This window comes from Thermobia domestica, chromosome 5 (genome assembly GCF_964235325.1).
Source record: "Thermobia domestica chromosome 5, izTheDome1.hap1.1, whole genome shotgun sequence".
NCBI lineage: Eukaryota > Metazoa > Arthropoda > Insecta > Zygentoma > Lepismatidae > Thermobia > Thermobia domestica.
Window position 1 is genome coordinate 184,824,043 of NC_137458.1, and position 22,919 is coordinate 184,846,961.

Consider the following 22,919-nt stretch of genomic DNA (forward strand, 5'->3'; position numbering starts at 1 on the left):
GAAGATATGTTGACCCATTTTCGCGCACTTGGTTGTAACATGAACCTCAAGATACATTTTCTACATTCTCATCTCGACTTTTTTCCTGCCAATCTTGGTGAGGTCAGCGAAGAGCAAGGGGAAAGATTTCACAAAGTTTTTTTCTGAAATGGAGAGCAGATATCAAAGCAGATGGAATATCACAATGTTGGCAGACTATTGTTGGATGATGAGAAGGGATCATGACAGTTACGACAGAAGTTGTAGGAAAACAAAAAGGTGTGCATTTAAAAAGAAATAAGTGGCTTCTCAATGAACTTGAGAACCAGCGCAAGTAAGTGTATTCAACATTATACTGTAGGAAATAAGGTTTATGATAGTATTGTGTGTGTGTAGCATTGTTTAGTGTAAACAAAAGCGTTCTAGTTTATTTGTTTAAACTGTTTTATTGAATTGTTCTGTAGTATTATTCGTGCCTCCCGAAATTATATACTATTCGTATATTGAAATGATGAGTGTTCCAAATGAAGATTGCAAATTGTAAGAAAACCTGACATGATAGGCATAAATGAATGTCATTTCTGTAATCAGTGCCCAAAAATCATTTAGGATCACCTATTAGTTTGTAAACAACTGAAACTTTTTTTTCAAAATGCTGAGCAGTGTAATTTTAAAATGAGGTTCAAATATATATAAATTTTAGTATTTATGAAAGGTATATCATTAATACATCAATACAAATATATAATTCTTGACGAAGAATGATTAAGTACGCACCTACAACGTAGCATTATAAGCACAAAGTAGAAAACATACATTACTATGCACATACGTAAATCTATCACATATTTACGGATCAAGGGTCCGAAGAAATCAGTCCGCCTATCCACGGAGTATTAACTCAATGCATACGCTGATGTGCAACTTTATCAGCAGTTCTCATAAACGCGTAAAAACGTCTCGAGTAAACATGTTAGCAAATTAAAACATATTACAATGAAAACAGAAGCTGAAATACGAGTAACCGTTGAATTTTTTTTTTTTAATTTTTGTAATAAGCTACTTTCACTTAATGCAGGACAGGAAACTACAACAAAATCGAAATACTAGGAACGTAAAAGAGAAACTGTTAGAATTATGCGTGTGTTGAAAATGAATTTATCACAGCACCGCTGATCCACCATTTTGTAGATGATTCACCTATATGATATTTTACTGTAGAAGCGAAAAGCTAACTTTAATGCCCACAGGTGTATAATGATCTGCACCTACATCATTACTGGATACTACAAATAAGTATAAGGGAGATATTGCTACACAAACAACAAGCATTCAACTACATCTGAAATAGTCTTAAAATTTTCATTTTAAGTAGTTTCAAAATCTCATTACTAGCAAAGCTAAAATAACTGACTCCTAGCAGAATTCATTAATTTCTAAAGTTCCCTGATATCTCCCTGTTTTCCAGGTTTGTTGCCATACTATTTTTAAACTTAATCTTACTTTACTTGTGAAAGGATAAGAAGCTACAATGGTGGTTATTGAAATGCTTACAGGGAAGTAGAGACCTGCACGGGCCGGGCTTGGGCGGGCCGACTGTGTTATTTCTTTGGGCCGGGCCGGGCTTGGGCTGGCCGACACTGATTTCTCTTCAGGTCGGGCTAGGCTGGGGCCGATCAATTGCAATTCTTTAATAATTATTGACTTTCGTTAAACGATAATTGGAATAAAGCCAAACGTTGAAGAAGTGTGTCCGTGAAAAATGTTACAAAGAATGCAATAGCTATTTACAGTTTGTGTTGCTCAGCGGCTCCACTTTCACTATAGAGGATTGCAGGCACTGCGCCGTAAATTGAGCTCTGACCTTGACCTTCACTGAACTCAAAATATGACACGGGGTGGGAAAGTTTTACCTGTCGCTAAACAATATTGCCATCTTCACTTTATGCTAAAAATCAATTAAGTTAGATTTTTGTTACAGGGAATGGAGTTTTTGTTGTCTCGATGACAGGCAAAGTTCTAGGAGGCAATGGTACCATTCGGGAGGCAAGCGTCAGGTTGTGAACCAGAGTTTAGAAAATGTTTCTGAGGTTAGGTCAAATTTAGTACTAAATTTTGAGAAAGATTGGGGCTCGAGCTAATTTTTTTAAAAAATTATCGGGAAGGGTCGGGCCAAAAACTTGTAAAATTTATCGGGCCCGGGCCGGGCTTGGGCCAAGAATTTTAAAAAACTTATCGGGCCGGGCTGGGCCGGGCCTAGGTACGTTCGGGCTGGATTGGGCTCGGGCCGAAAAATTCGGCCCGTGCAGGTCTCTACAGAGAAGACAATTTCAATAATTTTCTTGCTTTTATGAGGAACAGAAATTCGTAATGCTTTATCATCAACTACGTGTCGTGAAACAAACCGGAATTTGGAATATGTGATTAACATTCCCGCTATACACCATTACGAAAAGCTTTACGCTCTGAAAGGCAGTCTACGCTTTTCTGACGAGAAGTATATTACTGACTCAGATTTCCGCCAATTTTACAACTTGAACAAGTGATGCCACTCTTCGTGTTGCTATTCTATTCCCAATCAATTTCAAATTCTTGTACCTACAAATAGTGATTTACTACAGAAATAACTCAAGATTTCACTGTCGAACGCAATATCCCTTCCTATCAGTACCTTCCACATGAAGTTTTCGTCAAGGTGGCTTTATATAAAACGGAACTAAATTAATATTGGTTGTCTCATTCGGAATTTACTGACAAGAAGTATCTCTTGAACTTACATACTAGTTTTAGACTAGTTTTCTTTTTTTAATCTTGAACAACGTGGCAACAGGCTTGTCTAGTATTTCTGCTGTTTTATTCACAACTACCATGTATTTTTACTTCAATTTCTGTCCATGTTAGAATTCGTACGTTATTCGTTATTATTTCCTCGTCTTCGACATTCTAGTTAAAGCGCAGTTAAATAGTGATTATTACATTATCTACATATTATATTAAATTTGTATTAAACTAATATTATATTACTAAATTTACAATAAAATTTTAATGAAAAACCAACCTGTATATAATTTTTCTGCTACACCCGAATCGTTTTCGTTATTCTTGAGCTTATGAACTTTTTCCTGTTTTTTCAATTGCTTCTTTTCTCGCTTCGAAAGCTTTCTTTTAAAACTACCTCCTTCCTGGAAACTCACAGCAGGCACCTGAAATACATTAATGTATAACTCGTTATATCAAATAACTGACACGTTTGCTTAAAAAGAGAATGGACGATTATTTATTAGCCTATGAAAACGAAAAACAAATAAACAGTTTGTATATTAGATTTTACCACTTATATTCTCCCTCTCTCTCTCTCTCTAGACTCCGTGCAACCGATCACCACGAGATCAGACCCTGGTAAATTAACGAAAAAGTCCGTTAAAGCAAAAATCATCACTTCACAGCCCCTAAGTTGATAGCATTCCTATAATGGTGTATATATATATATCAAATTCAAAAATTAACTTCCAAATTCAGCTCCTCCTGCAACACTCAGTTGAACGAACACTGTATACTGAATAAAGCACACTACACTATCACACAAATCACACACTTATTTACGGTGCATGTGTATCTATAGTCTCGAAACAATATCAAGACAAAAACAGAGTCGAAGCGATTAGTTAATTATTTATTGTTGTATGGTACATTATTGTGAAGCACCGAGCGCAGCTGAGAACGGAAATGCGTATCTCTTGTAAGCACGGCGGATAAGCCGACGAATGATTAAAGACAAGGCACTCAAAAGAGATGACTTTCACTAGGCGTCAAGATCATAGTACCGTTTACAGCAACTTGACATCCCAATATGAAAATGAAAAATCCACTAAGGAATCCTGCATAGCCACTGGAAACGCATATCTAGTACATGTGTTACATTTTTCCAGGTCCTGTTTTATGCATGGTGCGTACCTATTCCTTGAGGTACCTGTTGTTGAGAAAGAAAACAGGCATTTCTTGACAACTGCACGTATTGAGATCTATTTTGAGGTAAATGGACATGCACTGTACAGTGAACTCGATAACATCAACGTGCAGTGCATGTATGAGCACTGCTTTTGCCTTCAACACGTTAAAGAAAAATAAAAAGCATTGTACAAGCGCTGGAACATGCGTTGAACAGTGTACCTAGGTATGTTTAACTGTTTAAATACAAACATGTTTACATGTCGCATGTATTTGGCGGACATAAGTCTTTAACCAGGTGATGACGACTGCTTTGAAACAAATGCAGAGTATGATAATTAAATCTGTCATATCTGTAGTTTCGTGTTGAAAAGAAACAAACTTGTCAACCAAAGGTTTAAGAACAACTCAAGTTATTAATATAAACTTTGCCGAAGGTTATTCACTTACATCATCGTAAAAGAAATACGAAATACGTTTTGAATCGAAGAAATACAACATACAACTTTGCAAGCGGAGGCAAAGAAACCTAACGTAACCAGACTAAAGACGAACCGAATACTGCGTAGTGATTACGGTTCAGTGGTCAAGGCGCTTGACCAGTAATCTGGAGGTTCTTGGTTCGAATGCACGTCGGGCATTTTTTTTTTCTTTAGGATTTTTGATGGTGATTGATCGGCGATACCACACGTTTTATTATATTCAGATATTTGAATACTCGGATGTTTCAATACTTGAACTATCAAACCTTCATGAGTAATAGTAATAATAATAAAATAATAATAATTATTATCTCGTAGAAGATTAAAAGCTAGGAGCTAATTATCGTTCAGGTCATATCATTACAAGCAGAAACGTGACATTTGGAAAGAATATTTCGGTTTTGTTTAATGATCCCCACGAGAAAAGAATTTCTTATCTCGTTTCTAAAACAAACAAAATATCATGAAAATTAACATTTTACATTCGAGACGGGACAAGGCTAACTCACATTATCGTCTCGCTTTGTAGATGAGAATCGAGACGAAAGGAAAAGTACCGTAAACATTTCTCGTCCTGTCTCGATTCTCGAAATAGTGTATGTCCATTCTTTAAGTAGCCATTGTTCTGTAGACTGAATCTTATAGGCTATTTTGTTATTTTGAATTCCAGAGCTCATTGAATTAAGGTCTGCGTAGGTATTTTTGTAGGAAACCTTTTATAATCACCTCTCAATATCCTAAAAATTAGTTTATTATATGCCTTACTGTTCCGTGATATTGTTATTTATCATTTAGCTAGTTGTAGGGACGTATGCAGAGGATATGTCCTGATGATCCTGACACTTTTCTTTAATCCTGACAAGTTTGTAACTTTTCCCTAACGCTACGGGCGATTTTACAGATTTTAATACAATCTGTCCTCATACGGAATTTACCTTTTATATTATTATTATTAGTATTAGTATTATTACTGAATATTTGAGACCTCAATCTAACGTCCTATTAAAATGCAAATAAGCATACTGAAGTTAAGAAAAATGAAAAGAATTTTTTTGGACCCTCTATACGGATGAATTGCCTTATAAGAGGTACTTTGGAAGGAAAAGAAATGGAAAAAGGTGACAGCTCATGGACAATACGACAATCGAACCTTCCGATCCCTTAACAGAAACTAAGTAGAATTTGTCTTAATCACGATACATAGTAACGCTCTTTCTTTGGGTAAAAGACTTTGGATTATGTATGGGTTATATTGATATTTTAACAAAATATGCATACAAATATAACAAAAAATAGTTCCTATTTACAAATTTTGGTTGAACATATATATGAAACGTGTTGGAAATGGGAAACGAAATATCATTATTATTTATACTAAGAGTAGAAGAACTTAGAAACAATTCCACAATGAAATAATAACGTTTCAGACACATTTATGACTCATACTTTATGTATTCATGAATTGTTTGCTAAACACGCTAAGTTTTCAGAGAGTACGAATCGAAATTTGTAGACTGTGACGTCATGTTGTAAGTATTTTCCCTGTGAAGGAAGTCGTTTCAACTTTAACTTGTAAAAACGAGAGAAACTGACTATTTTTCATGTTATACGTCAGAAATATCAACATTGTAAATAATATTTTTTCTCTCAATTTCCTCACAGGGAATCGATCCACGGACCCCTAAGTTAAGAAACGAATGCTTACACTACACTAAGACTGCTGTGTTAAGGAAGAGTCAAGAAACCCTCGTCTATGTAGCAAATTGGACACATTGAGGACACACGGTCATGATAAAATACTCTAGTCCAGAGAATTCAGATTTGAATTAAGAAGACTTACAAACACGCAAGAACAAGAGGAGAAAGTTGTCTTAAGAGTAATTCGAATCCTTAACCTGGAGCCTCAGATCACACTTTTTTCTGATTCACCGAAAGTATCTCCGTAACTTATCAATATTATATTCGGTTATTCCCGTTATACAGTTATTTCCAGTAATCTTGACCGACAGGGACACGAACACAGATACATCGACAACATTTAATATTTTACAAGCTCTCCCACGGGGAATCGAAACTGAGACCCCGCCTACTAAACTATCTGATGGGTGGGTACCTGGTTCATTCCCAAGGCAAGTAAGCTTGAGACGGAACATCGTGCTCGTGCGTTTTCTCGGGACATTCCCACTTCCTCATTCCATAAATTCGTACATCATAATTCACTTGGTTTAATCATAGTCTTCCTCAACCTAACAGGCGTAATCGTGGGACTTAAATGTAAAGATTACATTCCAAGCTGTTAAACCAAACCAATCCGAACCGAAAAACAGTTATATTTTCTATTGCTCATTAACGTGTTTTCACAAAAAATGTATAGAAGAAAGAACATGGGGAATCGTAGTTCCATTCAAAAGTGAAACAGCAGACTCATAATACCTTAAGCTAAAACGAAACTATTACATATCGTTTGGAACTTTTCAAAATATATACGAATATTGTGAAAAGTGTCAATATAGTACCTGTTTTCAAACAAAACAACCAAATTACGGTTAGTTTTCTGAAATAAACGGACACATGCTGTTTCCAGCTTAAACCGAACCCAAACCAGTTAACCGAGTCGTGAGTCAAAGAAATATTGACCCACGATCCACTGACCCGCCACCCACCAAAACACATCGTCATCAACTCTAACACGTGATCCACGGGCTCTTCTCTACCGACTAAAAGAGTTTACAGTTATAATAAAACTAGGTTGTGAAATTCTAACTAATCGGAGTTCGAATTTCTACGGTCATTCGCTCACGTATCGCTGTTACAATAACGATGGATCTGACCTTTACGATATAAAATAGTAAAGTGTTTGCCATGGGTAAAATTCGATAAATATTAGTTACCATAGTCTAATTATTTCTTGTTGAATTATCGATTTTTTCAGTGGAAAAACGGATGAAATTTTTAAAGAAGCAAATCAAGGTAAGTAGACCAACGTACAGAAGCTTACACTACGAATTTCGTCTATTTTTCTCACAACTTATATGGGTTGATATCCCTGTACTCTAAGCTCTCCATATAATAAACAAGATTCAGCAAATATTATAGTAGAAAGCGTATGGTAAGCATATATGGATATATGATACGAAGCACTGTATTGCTTGTTTCTCAACTACGAGTAATATAGATCGTTTTCGATTATTTTTACAAACTAACCCACTATCAATCTACCATATATAGAAAGAGCCGCCCCTCCGCATAAAGGAGAAGCTTCAAAAATGCTAAAAGACGTTTTGTTCATTTTCAATAAGGAGTTAATATACTGAATTTCAGCTCCGTAAGTAGAACGGCTTATCAGATATTCAATTTATTTCGCAAAAATTCGGATCCCCACTATTCCTTGGGAAATAATTATAGGTGCCTTCCATTTCAACTCAGGCTAAAAAAAAAAAAAAAAAAAAAATCTTGGAACTTCTTTATAGCAACTAGACGTTTTTAAGAGAGCCATATTTTTTTGTTTTGTCGAAAAATTTTTTCCCGGCAAGTAATGGGCCATCAAAGACGGGGAGTACATTTTATGAATTGTAGAATACATGGTAAATGATCACTTCGGAGCCCCACCATTCAGCTATGGAGACAGGTAGATTTACTATTCTTGTTGTGGTATGTACATAGGGATATAAATAGACTATATTCTATTATAGTTTGGTTTGCGCATGCGTACTTTTTTTTTTTTTTTTTTTTTTACATAAATTAATGAACGTCAGTTTATCTGAAAAGTCCAATTTTGCAATTTTTTTTCGAGCACTCCCGGTTCGAATTTTAAAATTCTGTTTCCACGGTTGGTAAGACCTAGTTACCCGCTTTCCGAAGAAAAAAAATTGTATCGCTTGTGTGTGCAACCGTTTTGTCACAGAAAAAATTCGAGAAGTTGCAAAATTTTCAAAAATCGTCATTTTTGGGCGCCGTTTTCTCGAAAACACCATCTTTTAAAATTCTGAAATGTTGTCAGGTGGTTCAACCTTACATGAATAATGAACACACCAAATACCATTCTCGACCAATGCTTCATGAATTAACTACAACCTTTTGAAGTTAGCGAAGTTTCGTTAACTTTGATGTCAAAGTTAGCAACACTGGAAACAATAAAAGTGCAATGGTTTGATGATGTTTGTGGTTTGCATTCATTAAATGAAGAATAAAAGGTTATCTTGACTGGCTTTTATTATTTTGATCAAAAAGGCTCTCTGAAATAGTAAAATGATCCTCCCCCTACTCCGCTGTTTTCTTAAAAAGAAGTAATCTGAGATGGATATTACGATTACGAAACTCACAAATTCGAATTTCACGTACTTAAAATGGTCTTCGGAAACAAAATTTCACTTTTTTTTTTTTTTTTTTTTTTTTTTTTTTTTTTTTTTTTTTTTCACATGGACCAATCATTTGCTTGCTTGGTGTCTTCTTCGCTAATAGCATGTAACCGTGCAGATGCCCAATAGGTGTTGGTGCACTCACAACTCGTCCAGGGTTGTATCCAGGGCAACGTTACCCCCTTCCCAGAAGAAGAAACTTTCTTATTTTATATATAAATAAAACCCATCCCAGAGTTTGGAGCTCTTAAAAGTAGCTCTAAGTGCCAGTGTTACAACCCCACCCCCAGAAGTCCGTCCTGGATCCGTTCCTGCGTAGCACATTGTCGATAGTCACAAAACACTTATTTTCCTTCTCTTATGCTCTTGTGGAAACCTGTACCCTGCTGAAGGTCCATGTGGAAGGCTAAACAGCACTTCAAATTCACGTAATTCATGATTTATTCATAATATTTCTCCTACGCATCACTGGTTATCATACGTATATGTATGTAACAAAAGTTCCTTTTTTCAAACTTCTTAAATCTACACTTTGAATTGCAGAAACTCGATTTTGGGGGAATCATGAAGTTAGTTCATGGTGACCCGTTACTGCCATAAAAACTTCGCCATTTTCCGACAGCCAAAGGTGACTTCGTTGAATACCAGTTACCGATCGCACACTTTTCCCATTGTTGCTTCTTTTTTCTTCTTCCGGAATTTGACGAATTCAGTGCCAGGCAACAAAAAGAGAGTAATGACCGGAGTTTGTACTTGCACTATACTCACGAATTCTTCTGCGGTTTTAATACTGTGTATCTATTTTCGCCTAAGGTTATGCCGTGTTGCCTTATTCTTTACAAACCCTCCCCCCCTCCAAATACCGTCGCAAAGACCCTTGCAGGACATCTCAATCATCTGAAAGCGATTTTTAAAGTGGGATGCAACAGCAGAAGAAATCACTTGACACAGCTTGGGAAATTGTAGACACTAATTTTCACGTATTCGAACCTTTTTCTATAACATATATTTTCGCTTTTCTTCGAGTATTTTTAGAATCTTGTCTATGCCTATGAGTACATGAGCCGAATCGTGTGTTTTGTCGTCGCTTATTACAACAAAACTGTCAGTTGTTCCATATTCCGGTGATAACTCTGAATTTCACTTTGCAGAATAACAGTCCAGTTTTCAACGAAGTCCACATGAAGTAAAATAGAATTTGTATCTTGAAATTTTATACGATGCTTTTGGTAGGAATTAATTCTCTTTGGATTTTCTTGATGTAGTCGTGAATTACATTTCTTTCAATTAAACCAGCAATGTACGATACGAAACCAAAGTGGCACAGTTTTTTAACGAGATAATTGTTTTCCCATATGGCATACGTAACACTTTTATTTTTACCAGGATCAATAATTAAAGACTCCACACTTATTCCTTCCACTCCGGGACATTCAGCACATCAGGTCCGCAACCAGCCACAGAGGTTAGTTGATTGAAAGGGTTTATATGGGCGCGTCGACATCGAGGTCTTTTGCACCCGTCTCTAACAGGAAAAATGAAGTACCCAAGAACAAAAATGGATAGTATCGCATATATAATAAATTAAAAGCAAAGTCTGGAGTACGTAAAAGGTGTTCGGTCATTTGTGAAATAAAATGTCATAGCATTGAAGAAATTGCAAACTCGATATACAAATACAAGGACGGGTTAGTACACAACGGCATGTTAATCTTCTCTGCCGGGGCAGCTCGGCAATAGGTGCACACACGCGGGGCAAGCCCATAATTAGTAATGAATATGACAGTGCAGTAAAGAAGATAAAAGCAAAGAAATGCTATGACAAGCATAAAACCACCATGAAAACACACAGAAACAGTAGATAAAGCAGAAATAAATTAATTAAAAGAAATGTGAGAAAGGCACTCACAAATCAGTCAAGACGTGCAAAAGCTGCAAGTAGGTGAAAACTTGCTGAATCATCTGGACATCGTCTCCAAGCAAGCTAGACATATCAGCTGGTAAGCCAAGGCGGGCTTGCTCAGAAGCAAGAGGAACACATTCCACAAGAAGGTGGCGGATGGTCAGGAATGCACCACAATGGGTGCAGGAAGGCGGGTTCTGCCGACGTAACAGGTAGCCATGGGTCAGATGGCTGTGCCCAATTCGTAGGCGTGCCAATCGTCGTTCTTCCAGTCTTGAAGGACGAGAACTCGTGGCCCAAACACCAAGTCGCGGCTTGACAGCATGCAATTTATTCTGAAGGTACTCATCCCAGTTTGTCTGCCAGCGCTGAAGGAGAAGACGGTTGATTACAGGACGAATATCAAGAGCTGGGGAGCGGTGACGGATACTCAGGTCCTGTAAGGGCAGCTTCTTTGGCAACACGGTCAGCACGCTCGTTCCCTGGAATGCCAACATGGCCAGGCACCCAACAAAATTGGACATCGCAACCTGCAAGCCGTAAGGAATGGCAGAAGAGTAGAATTTGCTGAACTATAGGGTGCAGAGTTGACTCATCAGTAAGGCTACGTAAAGCGCTGCTGGAGTCAGAGCACAGGAGAACATGTCGGAGATGGCGTCGATGAATATAATGCAGAGTCTCCAGAATAGCAACCAATTCAGCAGTGAACACAGTGGAAGTAGGATGGAGCTTCAACCCAGCGGTATGATCAACCGTGACGAAGGCACAGCAAACAGAATCTTCATGCTTCGAACCATCCGTGTAGAAGACAGCGTAGGTACGGTACGCATCCAGAAAAGAGAAGAACTCCTGAAAAAAAAAAATGTTGACAGCTGGTGACAGACTTCTTAAATTGCGTTAGATGAAAGCTGACAACGGATGGAAGAACTGTCCATGGAGGAATGGGCAGGAGGCCCAATGGCAGGGACATCGAGTCCAAGAGAAGCCCCAAGGTCTATAGCACGAATGCCAAAAGGCCGAGTAGCAGTAGATCGTGCTTGACATCTGTCATAGCAAGCACCACCCTCAAGGGCAAAGGCCGAAGGATGGTCAGGTACGGCACGGATATGAATGTAATAGCGAAGGAGCAGGCAGTCCCGACGGTGGGAAAGAGGTGGTTCATGAGCCTCGACATAGAGACTAGGAATAGGGCTGGTTCGGAAAGCTCCAAGCGCCAAACGAAGGCCAAGATGATGGACAGTATCCAGATGACGTAGGATGGAAGGTCGAGCAGAAGCATATGCAACACAGCCATAATTCAATTGGAAGCGGATGAGGCTACGATATAGACGCAACATCACTACACGGTCAGCACCCCACGAAAGATGGGACACCAAAGGTAGTAAGTTCGTGGAGCGAAGACAGCGGTACTTCAGGTTTCGAACGCGAACAGCCCAGGTAAGTCTTCGGTCAAACTCCAAGCCCAGAAAACGAACATGATCCACATAGGACAATCGAGAACAGCCAAGGAACAGCTCAGGACCATAGGCACCGTGACGAAGGCGACAAAAATGTACGCAGTGTGTTTTGGTGAGAGAAAAACTAAAACCAGTAGTGGTAGACCATCGGTGAAGGCGGTAGAGCGCTAACTGCAACTGGTGAGTAACTGTACGGAGATCACGTGAGCGACAGTAGATAGTAAAGTCATCCACATAAAGCAGCCCATGAACAGAAGGGGAGAGCTGCGACATCACACTGTTCACTGCTACAGCAAACAATGTGATACTCAACACACTACCCTGTGGAACGCCATTCTCTTGTGGAAACTGAGCAGAAAGAGTAGCTCCAAGCTTGACTCTAAAAGAACGTTGTTGGAGAAAGTTCTTGATGAAAAGAGCCAAGTGTAGCCCCAGAGATGGAGGTGCCGCAAAATGCCATATCACCAAGCAGTGTCGTAGGCCTTTCCAAGGTCAAAGAAGATGGCTATCAGATGTTCTTGATGACGAAAGGTATCCTGAATAGCACTTTCAAGATGCGCCAAATGATCAGTAGTGGAACGGAAGTGCCGAAAGCCACATTGAAGACTGGAAATGAGGCCATGGTGTTCAAGAAACCAGACTAGGCGGGTATTGATCATCTTCTCCAAAAGTTTACACAGACAGCTAGTCAATGCGATCGGGCGGTAGCTTCCACTGGACGTGACAGGTTTAGTAGGCTTCAAGATAGGAATAATGTATGCTTCACGCCAGGCAGCAGGGAAGAAGTCTTCAAGCCAGATGCGATTGTACAGGTCAAGAAGATGATGTTTGCCATCATCAGGGAGCATAGCATAACATAGCCTGAGCATAGCATAACAGATGCCGTCAGGACCAGAGACCGTATCCTTCGTAGAAGCCAAAACAACAGCAAGTTCAGCAGCAGTAAAAGGCAGGTTATAAGCTTCAGCGGTTACAGAGCGGAACTGAAGTGGCGTACGTTCGGTGCGTTGTTTATAAGTGAGGAATTCAGCTGAGTAGTGAGTAGAACTGGATACATCCACAAAATGACGACCTAATTCAGCAGCAATTCTGTCCTGATCAGTGACCATTACACCATTGATAACGGATTGAACCGCAACGGAGGAAACATGGCCCTGGAGACGACGAATCTGCGACCAGACCGCTGTCATGGAGCTGCCAGCAGTAAGAGAAGAAACATAAGTGCGCCAGCTATGACGCTTAGCTTGCTTCATCAGATAGCGGGCGTGAGCACGAAGAAGACGAAATTGAGCCAAATTAACAGCTGTAGGAGCACGATGAAAAGTACGGAGTGCCCGACGTCGGACCAGAATAGCGTCACAAATCTCCTCAGACCACCAGGGAACGGTGCGTTTACACCGGGAACCAGCATAGATAGGAATAGAGTCGTATGCAGCTGCCAGGCCTCACAATGACCATCAACAGTCAAACGAGGTTCTAAAGTGAAATGAAAAGTTGCGGAAAAATGATCCTAGTCTGCTTGACGTAGATTATAGGCAGTGAACAGAGCAGAAGGGATGAGCAGAAAGCCATTGACAATAATAGGAAAGTGGTCACTACCACAGAGATCGTCATGCACGCGTCAAGTAAGGTGGGCACCAAGTTGAGTACTGCAAATGGAGAGGTCCAAATGCAAGTAGATACCAGTAGCAGTTGTAAAATGTGTGGGACTGCCATCATTGAGGAGCAATGAGTTAGTGTTGTCAAGGAAAGTGGCAATCTCTTGACCTCGCGGCTCATTACGAGGACAGCCCCACAGTGCATGGTAGGAGTTAAAGTCACCCACAAACAGAAATGGGGATGGAAGCTGTCGGGCAATCTGTTCAAGATCGACAGCAGTAAAGACATCATGACGCGTAAGGTAGACACAAAAAGTAACAGATTGTCGTAAGAAGACACGAACAGCTATAAGTTGGAAAGCACTGTACACATGTATGAGAGCAGAGTGGTAGGCATCAGAGACTCCGATTGCTACTCCACCTGCTGCACAACCTGCGGTAAGCTGATCATGACGATATACAGTGTAACCAGAGAGAACTGAGTTGCTAGTAGAGGTAAAATGCGTTTCCTGAAGACATAATATGGTAGTATGAAACAGTGTCAATAACTGCTTTAATTCCTCGTAGTGAGTGGAATAGCCATTTAAATTCCATTGAAGAAGAGAAATGTTCAACAAGCGTCGAGAACAAGAAGCGAGGTACTGCGCTTGCCTTTTTCACGGCCTTCCACAAGGGTAAAATTAGAGAGCTCCTCCTCCACCATATCATCCATAAGAGACTCGTCATCACTAGGTGGACTGCGTGAAGTATGCTTCTGTCTCTTCACCCCAGGTGGGCTAGAAGACTGGGTGCGTGAAGTTTTCTTCTGTAGCTTGGTAGAAGAAGCTGTGGAGGAGGTAGATGTATCCTTGGAAGCTTGAGCCTGGAGCTGTTCTTTTCCGTTCCTTCTTAGTAAGGGGTTTGGTAGGAGGCTGGCTGTTTGACTGCTTCAAAAACTGGGCTATGGATTGATTAGGGGTAGACGAGGTTGAGCTAGCAGCCGAAGCGGTAGGACGCTGAGAAGCACAAATTGGTTCACGGATCATCTTCTTAGCCATAAAAGTAGGACACTCACGTGACCAAGCTGGGTGGCCACCTTTACAATTAGCGCACTTCGATGGGGCCGCACAAGGGGCCTGACCATGAGCTGCGGAACTACAATTGCCACAGATGGCAGAGGCATGACAAGAAGGGTCTGAGTGGCCAAAATGTAGGCAGTTAAAGCACCGTAAGGGTAGTGGTATGTACGGGTGGACCTTCAAACGGTGGTAAGCAACGTTCAAATGCGTCGGAAGGTCAGGTAGGGCGAGAGTAATGTTATAGGAATCCGTGGGCTGTTATGTACCATTTTTCTTCGTAGTAATTCGATGGACGTCTGTCACATGGCTATCCGTAAGTTCGGCACATTTTTCCGCCTCTGGTAACTCTCTCAAATCGAAGCAGGTGATAACTCCTTTGCTAGTATTTAATTGTCGATGAGGCTCAACCAGAATAGGAACAGGTCCTAACTCTGTACTAGCTAAAAGTAATTTTGACTGTTTATCGCAGGTCGTTTGGACAAGTAACGTCCCATTGCGTAATTTGCGAATATGTCCAGGAGGAAACGTTCCTGTGGCAATATGATGTAGCTGACGATGTACAATTTACTTAAGGCTCCAACTGTGTCATTTGATTTGTCTTTGATGATTAAATATCTTGGTACAAGACCAAGCTTTTCCTCCCTCTCTCTATCCTGGGTGGGTGGTTGATGCAAAGCCATAGTTAAAGAAAGCCCAAAATCCTCTCAGCTTCCCCGTCGTGCTTGGAAGCGGCCAACGAAGCTAGCAGGTCCTACCTGCATGACCCTTGTCAGCAAGCTAAGCTGTGACACCAAGTCAAAATGACAAGGAGGCAGAGCCACTTGCACCGCCGACTGATGGGTACTTTTGAGAGGACCCACGTCCCACCGTGTAAGGGAAGGAACCAATGGTTCATTGGAGATTCTCGCACCGCAGACTCCCAGCATTCCCTTTCAGGGCATCACTCCTTCCGGTCCTGCTGGGTGCGCATGCGCTTCACTCCTCCGTCCCACGGCCTAGGGTCCAGCGTCATCCAAGCAAATCCAAAAGCAAACCCAGTCCATAGCAAGGTTGTCTTCTAAAGAGAGCAGTCCATATCCGAGGCTTATATGTTTCCGACGCTCGATCGCAGGTTTTAAATGCCGGGTGATCGGCCCGGCACAACCCCCAACCTGGAGGACCAGTGGCTGATTGCAGTTCCGAAGAACTGGGCGATGGGAGCGCCACATCCCGACGCCGCAGCCACAGAGGTTTGGGGGAGGGGCATGAATATGTTAGGGGGGCAAATCATTAAAAATTCTCTTACAAATAGCTAACTTGTGTTTTTTGTATTATTAATAGCATTTTGTGTTAAGTTCTGGAGGGGACACGAAAAGTTTAGGGGGGCCAGCGGGCTCTGGTTGCGGGCCTGCACCACATTCCTGAAGAAGAAAACTGTTCTGAAGAACTGCCATTTTCTACGAATCATACTACTAAAGGAAATAGGTCACTCATGACAGCTTCAATACAGGTTGCACCTTTGATTTGTTGCAACCCAGTAGCAGCTAACTTAAAATTTGCACAATACACACACACACACACACACACTTCCCTCGCAGGTTGCCAACTTTAGTCGAATACTATAAAATTCCGTGTTACCCATTTTTATGCTGGGATTGTTCAGTTTAAAAAGTCCGTATGGAACGCGTAAGAAAACGTTTCTATTAACTTTTTGTCCTTTTATGATCACTGTAATGAGATTGCACTTCATTAAGACTGTCTGGAGCATTCCAAATCATCACTGACGTAATAGTTCACGCTTTTTACATATCAGAATTTATTGGATGGCCATTTCAAGTAAACTAAAAAATTTGTGTGTTTCGTAATCGTAATTTCCATCTCAGATTACTTCGGTTTAAGAAAACAGCGGAGTAGGGGGAGGATCATTATACTATTTCAGAGAGCCTTTTTAATCAAAATAACAAAAACCAGTCAAGATAACCTTTTATTCTTCATTTAATGAATGCAAACCACAATCATCATCAAATCATTGCACTTTTATTGTTTCCAGTGTTGCTAACTGTGACATCAAAGTTAACGAAACTTCGCTAACTTCAAAAGGTTGTAGTTAATTCATGAAGCATTGGTCGAAAATGGTATTTGGTGCGTTTATTATTCATGTAAGGTTGAACCACCTGACAACATTTCAGAATTTTAAAAGATGGTGTTTTCGAGAAAATGGCGCCCAAAAATGACGATTTTTGAGAATTTTGCAATTTCTCGAATTTTTTTGCAACAAAATCTGAGATGGTGATGGTACATACTCTGCCCGAATTGAAATGGAAGGCACCTATAATGAAAGCAATATGGTGAAATCTCAATTTGGATTAAGGCCTAACTATATACCGAACTTCATTTCATTTGACTGCCATTTGGCTGTGATGATTACCCACACATAGGTACATTCAATTTTTTTAAAATATAATTTATATATTACAATGATTCAGAAATGTATTTTTCCAGTAGTTAGCTACTCTAAAAACTCTCAGGCTGTGTGTCTTGAAAGCCAAATAGTAGTGTATGTAAGTCCTATTGCTCTTATTACAATTACAAATATCAATATCCAAAAATACCTAAAGTTTTATTGTTTCACTTAGAGATACTCATCTCAGGTAAGTAAACAAAAACAAATGAAAAGGGGAAATGGGGCCCTTGAAAGTAAAACGTACACAAATTCATCAGTGTTCACAAGCAGATTTTTAAATCACGCTCGACCCTACTCATAGGAGCTAAATACGCGGTTCTGGTTAGTTGGAGTTATAACGATATTGCGAATTCTACATGTAATTTTAAATATCATTTCTTGTATTTACGGGCAATAGGTGCTATTGAAATATTCACAAGCTTGTTAGAAGAAGAAGAAAATATGAAAAGAAATTTAATTTCTTTTCTGATATTATTATTGATATCTTGTCGACATGATAATCTCATATGTGTCATTGGTTGTCATAGAAACGAAAAACATAATATATAACAGAAGATTCATTTTGTAGAATCAACATGTACAATATTTAAAAGGTGTAAATGTTTAATTCTTTACGTACTATAATAAAAAAAGGTAATATCAAGATGGAGTGTTTAAGTGGATTTTAGCAAAAAGTAGTAGACTAGATTATAATTATTCGGACGGTGGGCTGAAAATACAAAATAAGTACAGTGAATACATTTCATGTGGTTGTTCCTTACAAGGCTTTTGACTAGTTGTGTTGAAGTATAGTAGGCACACTTCAAGAACGAAATAACGTTACTTATTAGAGACTAGTCTACTGACCAGGACATTTAGATTGATTTTAAGATTACATAGCCTTTTTTAGCAAATCAAGCAACACGGAGTATACGTTGTTAAGGAGTAAGAGAAAAATTTTCAGAAACATTAAAATGAGTGTTACCGGAAGTGAAAGTATACATGAAAAAAGTGGTAGTATAGAAATGAACGCATCCCCGAACACAGCTGACCTTATAAGACAACTTGATCAGCAGATGTCACAACGAATTGAGCAAATGAAACAGATGTCGCAACGAATAGATCAAATGAATCAACAGATACATTCGAAATCTGAACAGAGTGAAAGTAAGATGGAGCAAATTTTACATAGGTTCATCGAGGTTCAAAATTCTGTAGAAGTAGTGGACACTTATCACTGAACATACTAGTCAAATCAGAGAGTTACAAGAGGAAGTGAATTCCATTAAAGAAAAGCTTGTAACCGTGTTCTTACGACCAACATAGAACCGATACAGTATCAACTCAGAGCGATTGCGGAAGAGAGTGATTCATCAGAATACTCGATAAAAAGTGACAATGAAGTTAGTTTGGAGAGACATCGAAGAGCAAATCGTTCTTCTCACCGTAGGAGAAGCAATCATGTAAATTCCCGACATAGGAAGAATACTAGCAAAGGTAATATTTTCGTGTTTGCGAAATTAGATCTTTTACAAATTTAGCGGAAAATCAGATACACTTGCAAGTACTTTTATAGAAAAGTTCGAAGATGAATGTGATCTAATGGGAGTAGATGAATCCAAATTTTTAAAAATTTTACCGCACGTTTTACTACCTCCCTGTTTCACATGGTTTAAAGCTATCAAAGCCAATTTGCGTAACTATTTAGATTTTAAGAATGCCTTATTGTCTAATTTTGAGAATGATTTCATGCTCGCCAATAGGGATGCATTAATACGGAATAGGCACTATCATCCTAAATTGGACCGTAGCATCACTGACTTAGTGATATCGGCATACAACGAATTGAAATCAATCCTTTTCAACCAGAATCAAGAATAATAACTTCCATTACCTATTTTATTACCTTTTAAATTACAACAAATGTTGATTTCAGCTCAGTGTGTTATTTTTAATCATCTTATGATTGTACAAAATTTTGAAAGTCAATTTATGATACCAAATAGTAATCGAAGTCAAGTTAATCCTAATAGCAACCAAGTTAGTTATGCATCTGTTCGTAATAGAAATGTTAAAGAAGAAGGTGTGTCAAATATGCGAAGTAATAATATATTACCTTTCAATGGCAAAAGAAATGAACTAAATTTTACCGATAACACAACCGAGTCTAATTATACGAATAACAATAGAAATAATAATCGTAATACATTTAGGAATCGAACAAATAATGGATCTAATTTTCCATGAAATGGAATTCCTAATAGATTCATAGGTGGCAGGAATTCACAATATAGAAATCGGAATACTGTTGAAGTACATAATAGACAGAATTGTATACAAGATTGTGGTGTACAATGCAACTTAATCGAACCTTTTGGGAATATAACTTAAGCTAATGATGTGGCGTCCGAGAAAACCATATTCAATTAATTTTTGTTAGTTCATTGTAAATACTGTAATGATTTCATTTGTTATTCATACTTTGTTTGAATTCTATACAGATAGTACTGCATATAAAACCATATTTATGTATTAAACAAATTAATCCTAAAGATTTCGAACTAATGGATGTAAAAACTTGTAAACTTTTGGGTTCACGTAATATTGATGAACTAAAATTATGGCGTCCCTCCAAATATACTAAAAGTAAATGGATGCAGTTAGTTAAGACAATGGTTCCTTCTGAAGTTGTATCCAAAATTGAATGACATTTAATCTCTAAATTAATACTGAATATAATTTCTTTATTTGTGTTATTTTTTGTTATGATGTTGATTATTTTGTTTCGTTCTAAACATTATCAGTATTTCATTTATAATTTGTACTTTGAGTGTATATATATACAGATGGTGATCAGAAAAATTGAAACACCTGAACGAAATTGCAACTTACCAGATTAATATGGTGTCGGGCCACCTTTCCCCTTCAGAACAGCCTTGATGCGACGTGGGATGGAGGCATAGAGGTCGTGAATGGTAGCAAGTGGAATTTTACACCATTCCTCGTGCAGGGCATCGGCCAGTTCTGTGAGAGAGGATGGAGGTGGAAATCGTCGCTGGAGACGTGTTTCCAAGACGGACCACAGATGTTCAATTATGTTGAGATCTGGGGATTGGGCGGGCCAGGGGAGGTGTTGAGCTTCATCCCGATGTTCCTCAAACCACGCTGAAACAACGCCAGCTGTGTGGATGGGTGCATTATCATCCTGGAAAATGGCGTCATTGTCCGGGAACAACATCCGGACCATAGGATGCAAGTGGTCTCCTAAAATTGCGACATAATCGTTGCAGTGATTCGTCCGCTAAGTGTGACCACAGGACCCAATGAAAACCATGATATGGCGGCCCACAGCATCACCGAGCCGCCGCCATGTTTCACAATTGGGCGGAGACACTGCAGATTATAAGCTTCTTTGGGCGTTCTCCACACACAAACACGCCCTGTGGTTGGGAATAGAGTGAAGGATGACTTATCCGACCATATCACACGTTTCCAGTCCTCAACGGTCCAAGTTGCATGGTCGCGGCACTATTTGCGACGTGCGAAAGCGTTATGGTCCCTGATGAGCGGTTTGGCCTGTGCAACACGACCCCGTAAGTTCATGTCATGTAATTCGCGGCGGACTGTGATTGTCGAAACAGGGTGGGGGAGGTGCTGATTGAGTTCCTCCGTCATTTGCTCCGCAGTGGCACGACGGTTCTGCGTGACAATGCGCTTTAATACCCGGCGTGATCTGTCACTCATGATTTTCTTCCGCCCGCTATTCCGCTTCCCCGATGTCGTTTTCCCGTGTGTTGTGTAAGCCGTCATCGCCTTCGACACTGTCCCACGCGAAACACCTAACACAGTAGCTACTGCCGTCACACTCACTCTACATAACCGCGCACCAACAATTTGCCCTCTTTGAAAATCCGAGAGGTCTCCCATTTTACACTACCTTCGTCTGCTGCAGCCACTGAGACTGCTGTTCCACTGCGCCTGACGTAGTATGGAGACCGACCTAACACACCACCACCAGCGGTCCGGCGCTGCGGGCGCCACAACACCACTGCCAACCCATACATCTGACGTGTTGCCAACTACAGGTGTTTCCATTTTTCTGATCACCATCTGTATATTACAGGGTGAGTCAAAGTTTCCATACAAGATGACTAATGTTTATTTTTCATATTCCAGGTAGTAAGTTTCCATACGAGATGACTGATGCTTATATTTACGTATTTTCCAGGTAGTAAGTCTCCATACAAGATGAAAAAAATGAAATGAAATCTTTGAGTTTTACGTCCCACGGTTATGCCGGTTAGGCTAAAGGAGACGGTGATTATGAGAAATGAATGAAATGGTGGAATGAAGAAAGTGGGAGGAAACGGGAGAACCCCGAGAAAACCCACGCACACGGTGTTTGTCCACCACAAAGTTCACTTGGCGGGAGCAGGGTTTGAACCCGGGACCCCATGCACCAGAGGTGAACGCTCTACCACTGAGCCACCGCGGCCCCCCTCCATACAAGATGAATAATGTTTATTTTTTATTTTCCAGGTAGTTGAACCAAAGTGAAAGAAGCGAAAGAATGCCACTTACGAAGGAAGAACATATTGACATCATTCTGTTGGCTGGTAGTGGTACCACGCGTCATTTAGCACGTGCGTTCAATGAAACGATGGTCGAGTTCGAAAAAGGGAACCCGACGTTTCTCTGCAGAAATTGGTATCAGCCGAAGCAGTGTCATGCGTATCTCGCATACTAACAAGTGGGCACCCATTCATGCTACAAATGTTGCAGAAACTGTCAGAAGACGATCCTGATCGCAGGGCAGTTTTGTGAATGGGCACTAAACATGTACCATAGTGATTATGATTTAGTTAGTACCATCCTTTTTTCAGATGAGGCAAATTTTTATGTTAGTGGTGAGGTGAACAGGCAAAATGTGAGGTACCGGAGTGATACCAACCCACATTGGATATCTGAGAGCAAACAGCAAGGTGCAGCGAAACTCATGGTGTGGTGAGAGATATGGAGTAACAGGATTGTTGGCCCTTTTTTCATTGAAGGAAACCTTAACGCCAAAGAGTATCTTGACATGTTGAAAAATGACATCTTCATGTCAATCTTGAGTGAGAGTGGGGACTTCCCTGCATTTTTCAGCAGGATGGAGCATCACCCCACTACAGCATTGAAGTGCGCCGATGGCTGGACCAGCAGTTCCCTGCTGTTTTTAACGAATTTCCGTTCCTGTTTATTTCATTGTTAGAATACTATGTCGGAATTATAACGTTCCATAGTTCTTTCATTTCTTTATAAGATAACCACTAAGCCTATTTTTGAACGGATTTCACCATTTTTGTCTAGGAGACGTCGTGCGCACACACATATAACTCGAACATGTCCATCAAAAGTATTTCCTCTCTTTCGAACGAAAAACCTTGCAAAGAATATCCTTAGGCCCGTGCACTGATCACAACAATCACTTAACAATTTTACTTGCTTATTCTTGGAATATCAATATCGGCTTCAAATGATCTAGCCCCTCACAATATTGTAATACAGTATTTTTTTTCTTTCTGTTGTATATTACTGTTACGCACACGCATGAAATGCCATGGTTTGTTCTTTCATCTTCCCAGATACTTATTTTAAAGTTTTATTTTTTAAAGTTACTTCCGTATTTTAGAAAGCAAAATATTGATGATAACGCTTTTAGTTTTGCGTTTCCT

The 22,919-nt window shown here is 39.7% G+C and overlaps 1 protein-coding gene across 3 annotated transcripts in view; it reads right to left on the minus strand.

The window, feature by feature from the left end:
* The window catches only part of LOC145686318 (afadin-like), a 187,518-nt gene that overhangs the window by 89,072 nt on the left and 75,527 nt on the right, over positions 1–22,919 (minus strand). For all 3 annotated transcript variants that reach the window (XM_081759519.1, XM_081759518.1, XM_081759520.1), the window contains one exon: positions 3,038–3,182. In XM_081759519.1, coding sequence (XP_081615645.1) covers positions 3,038–3,182 — 145 coding nt within the window. The remainder of the gene's footprint in view (positions 1–3,037; positions 3,183–22,919) is intronic.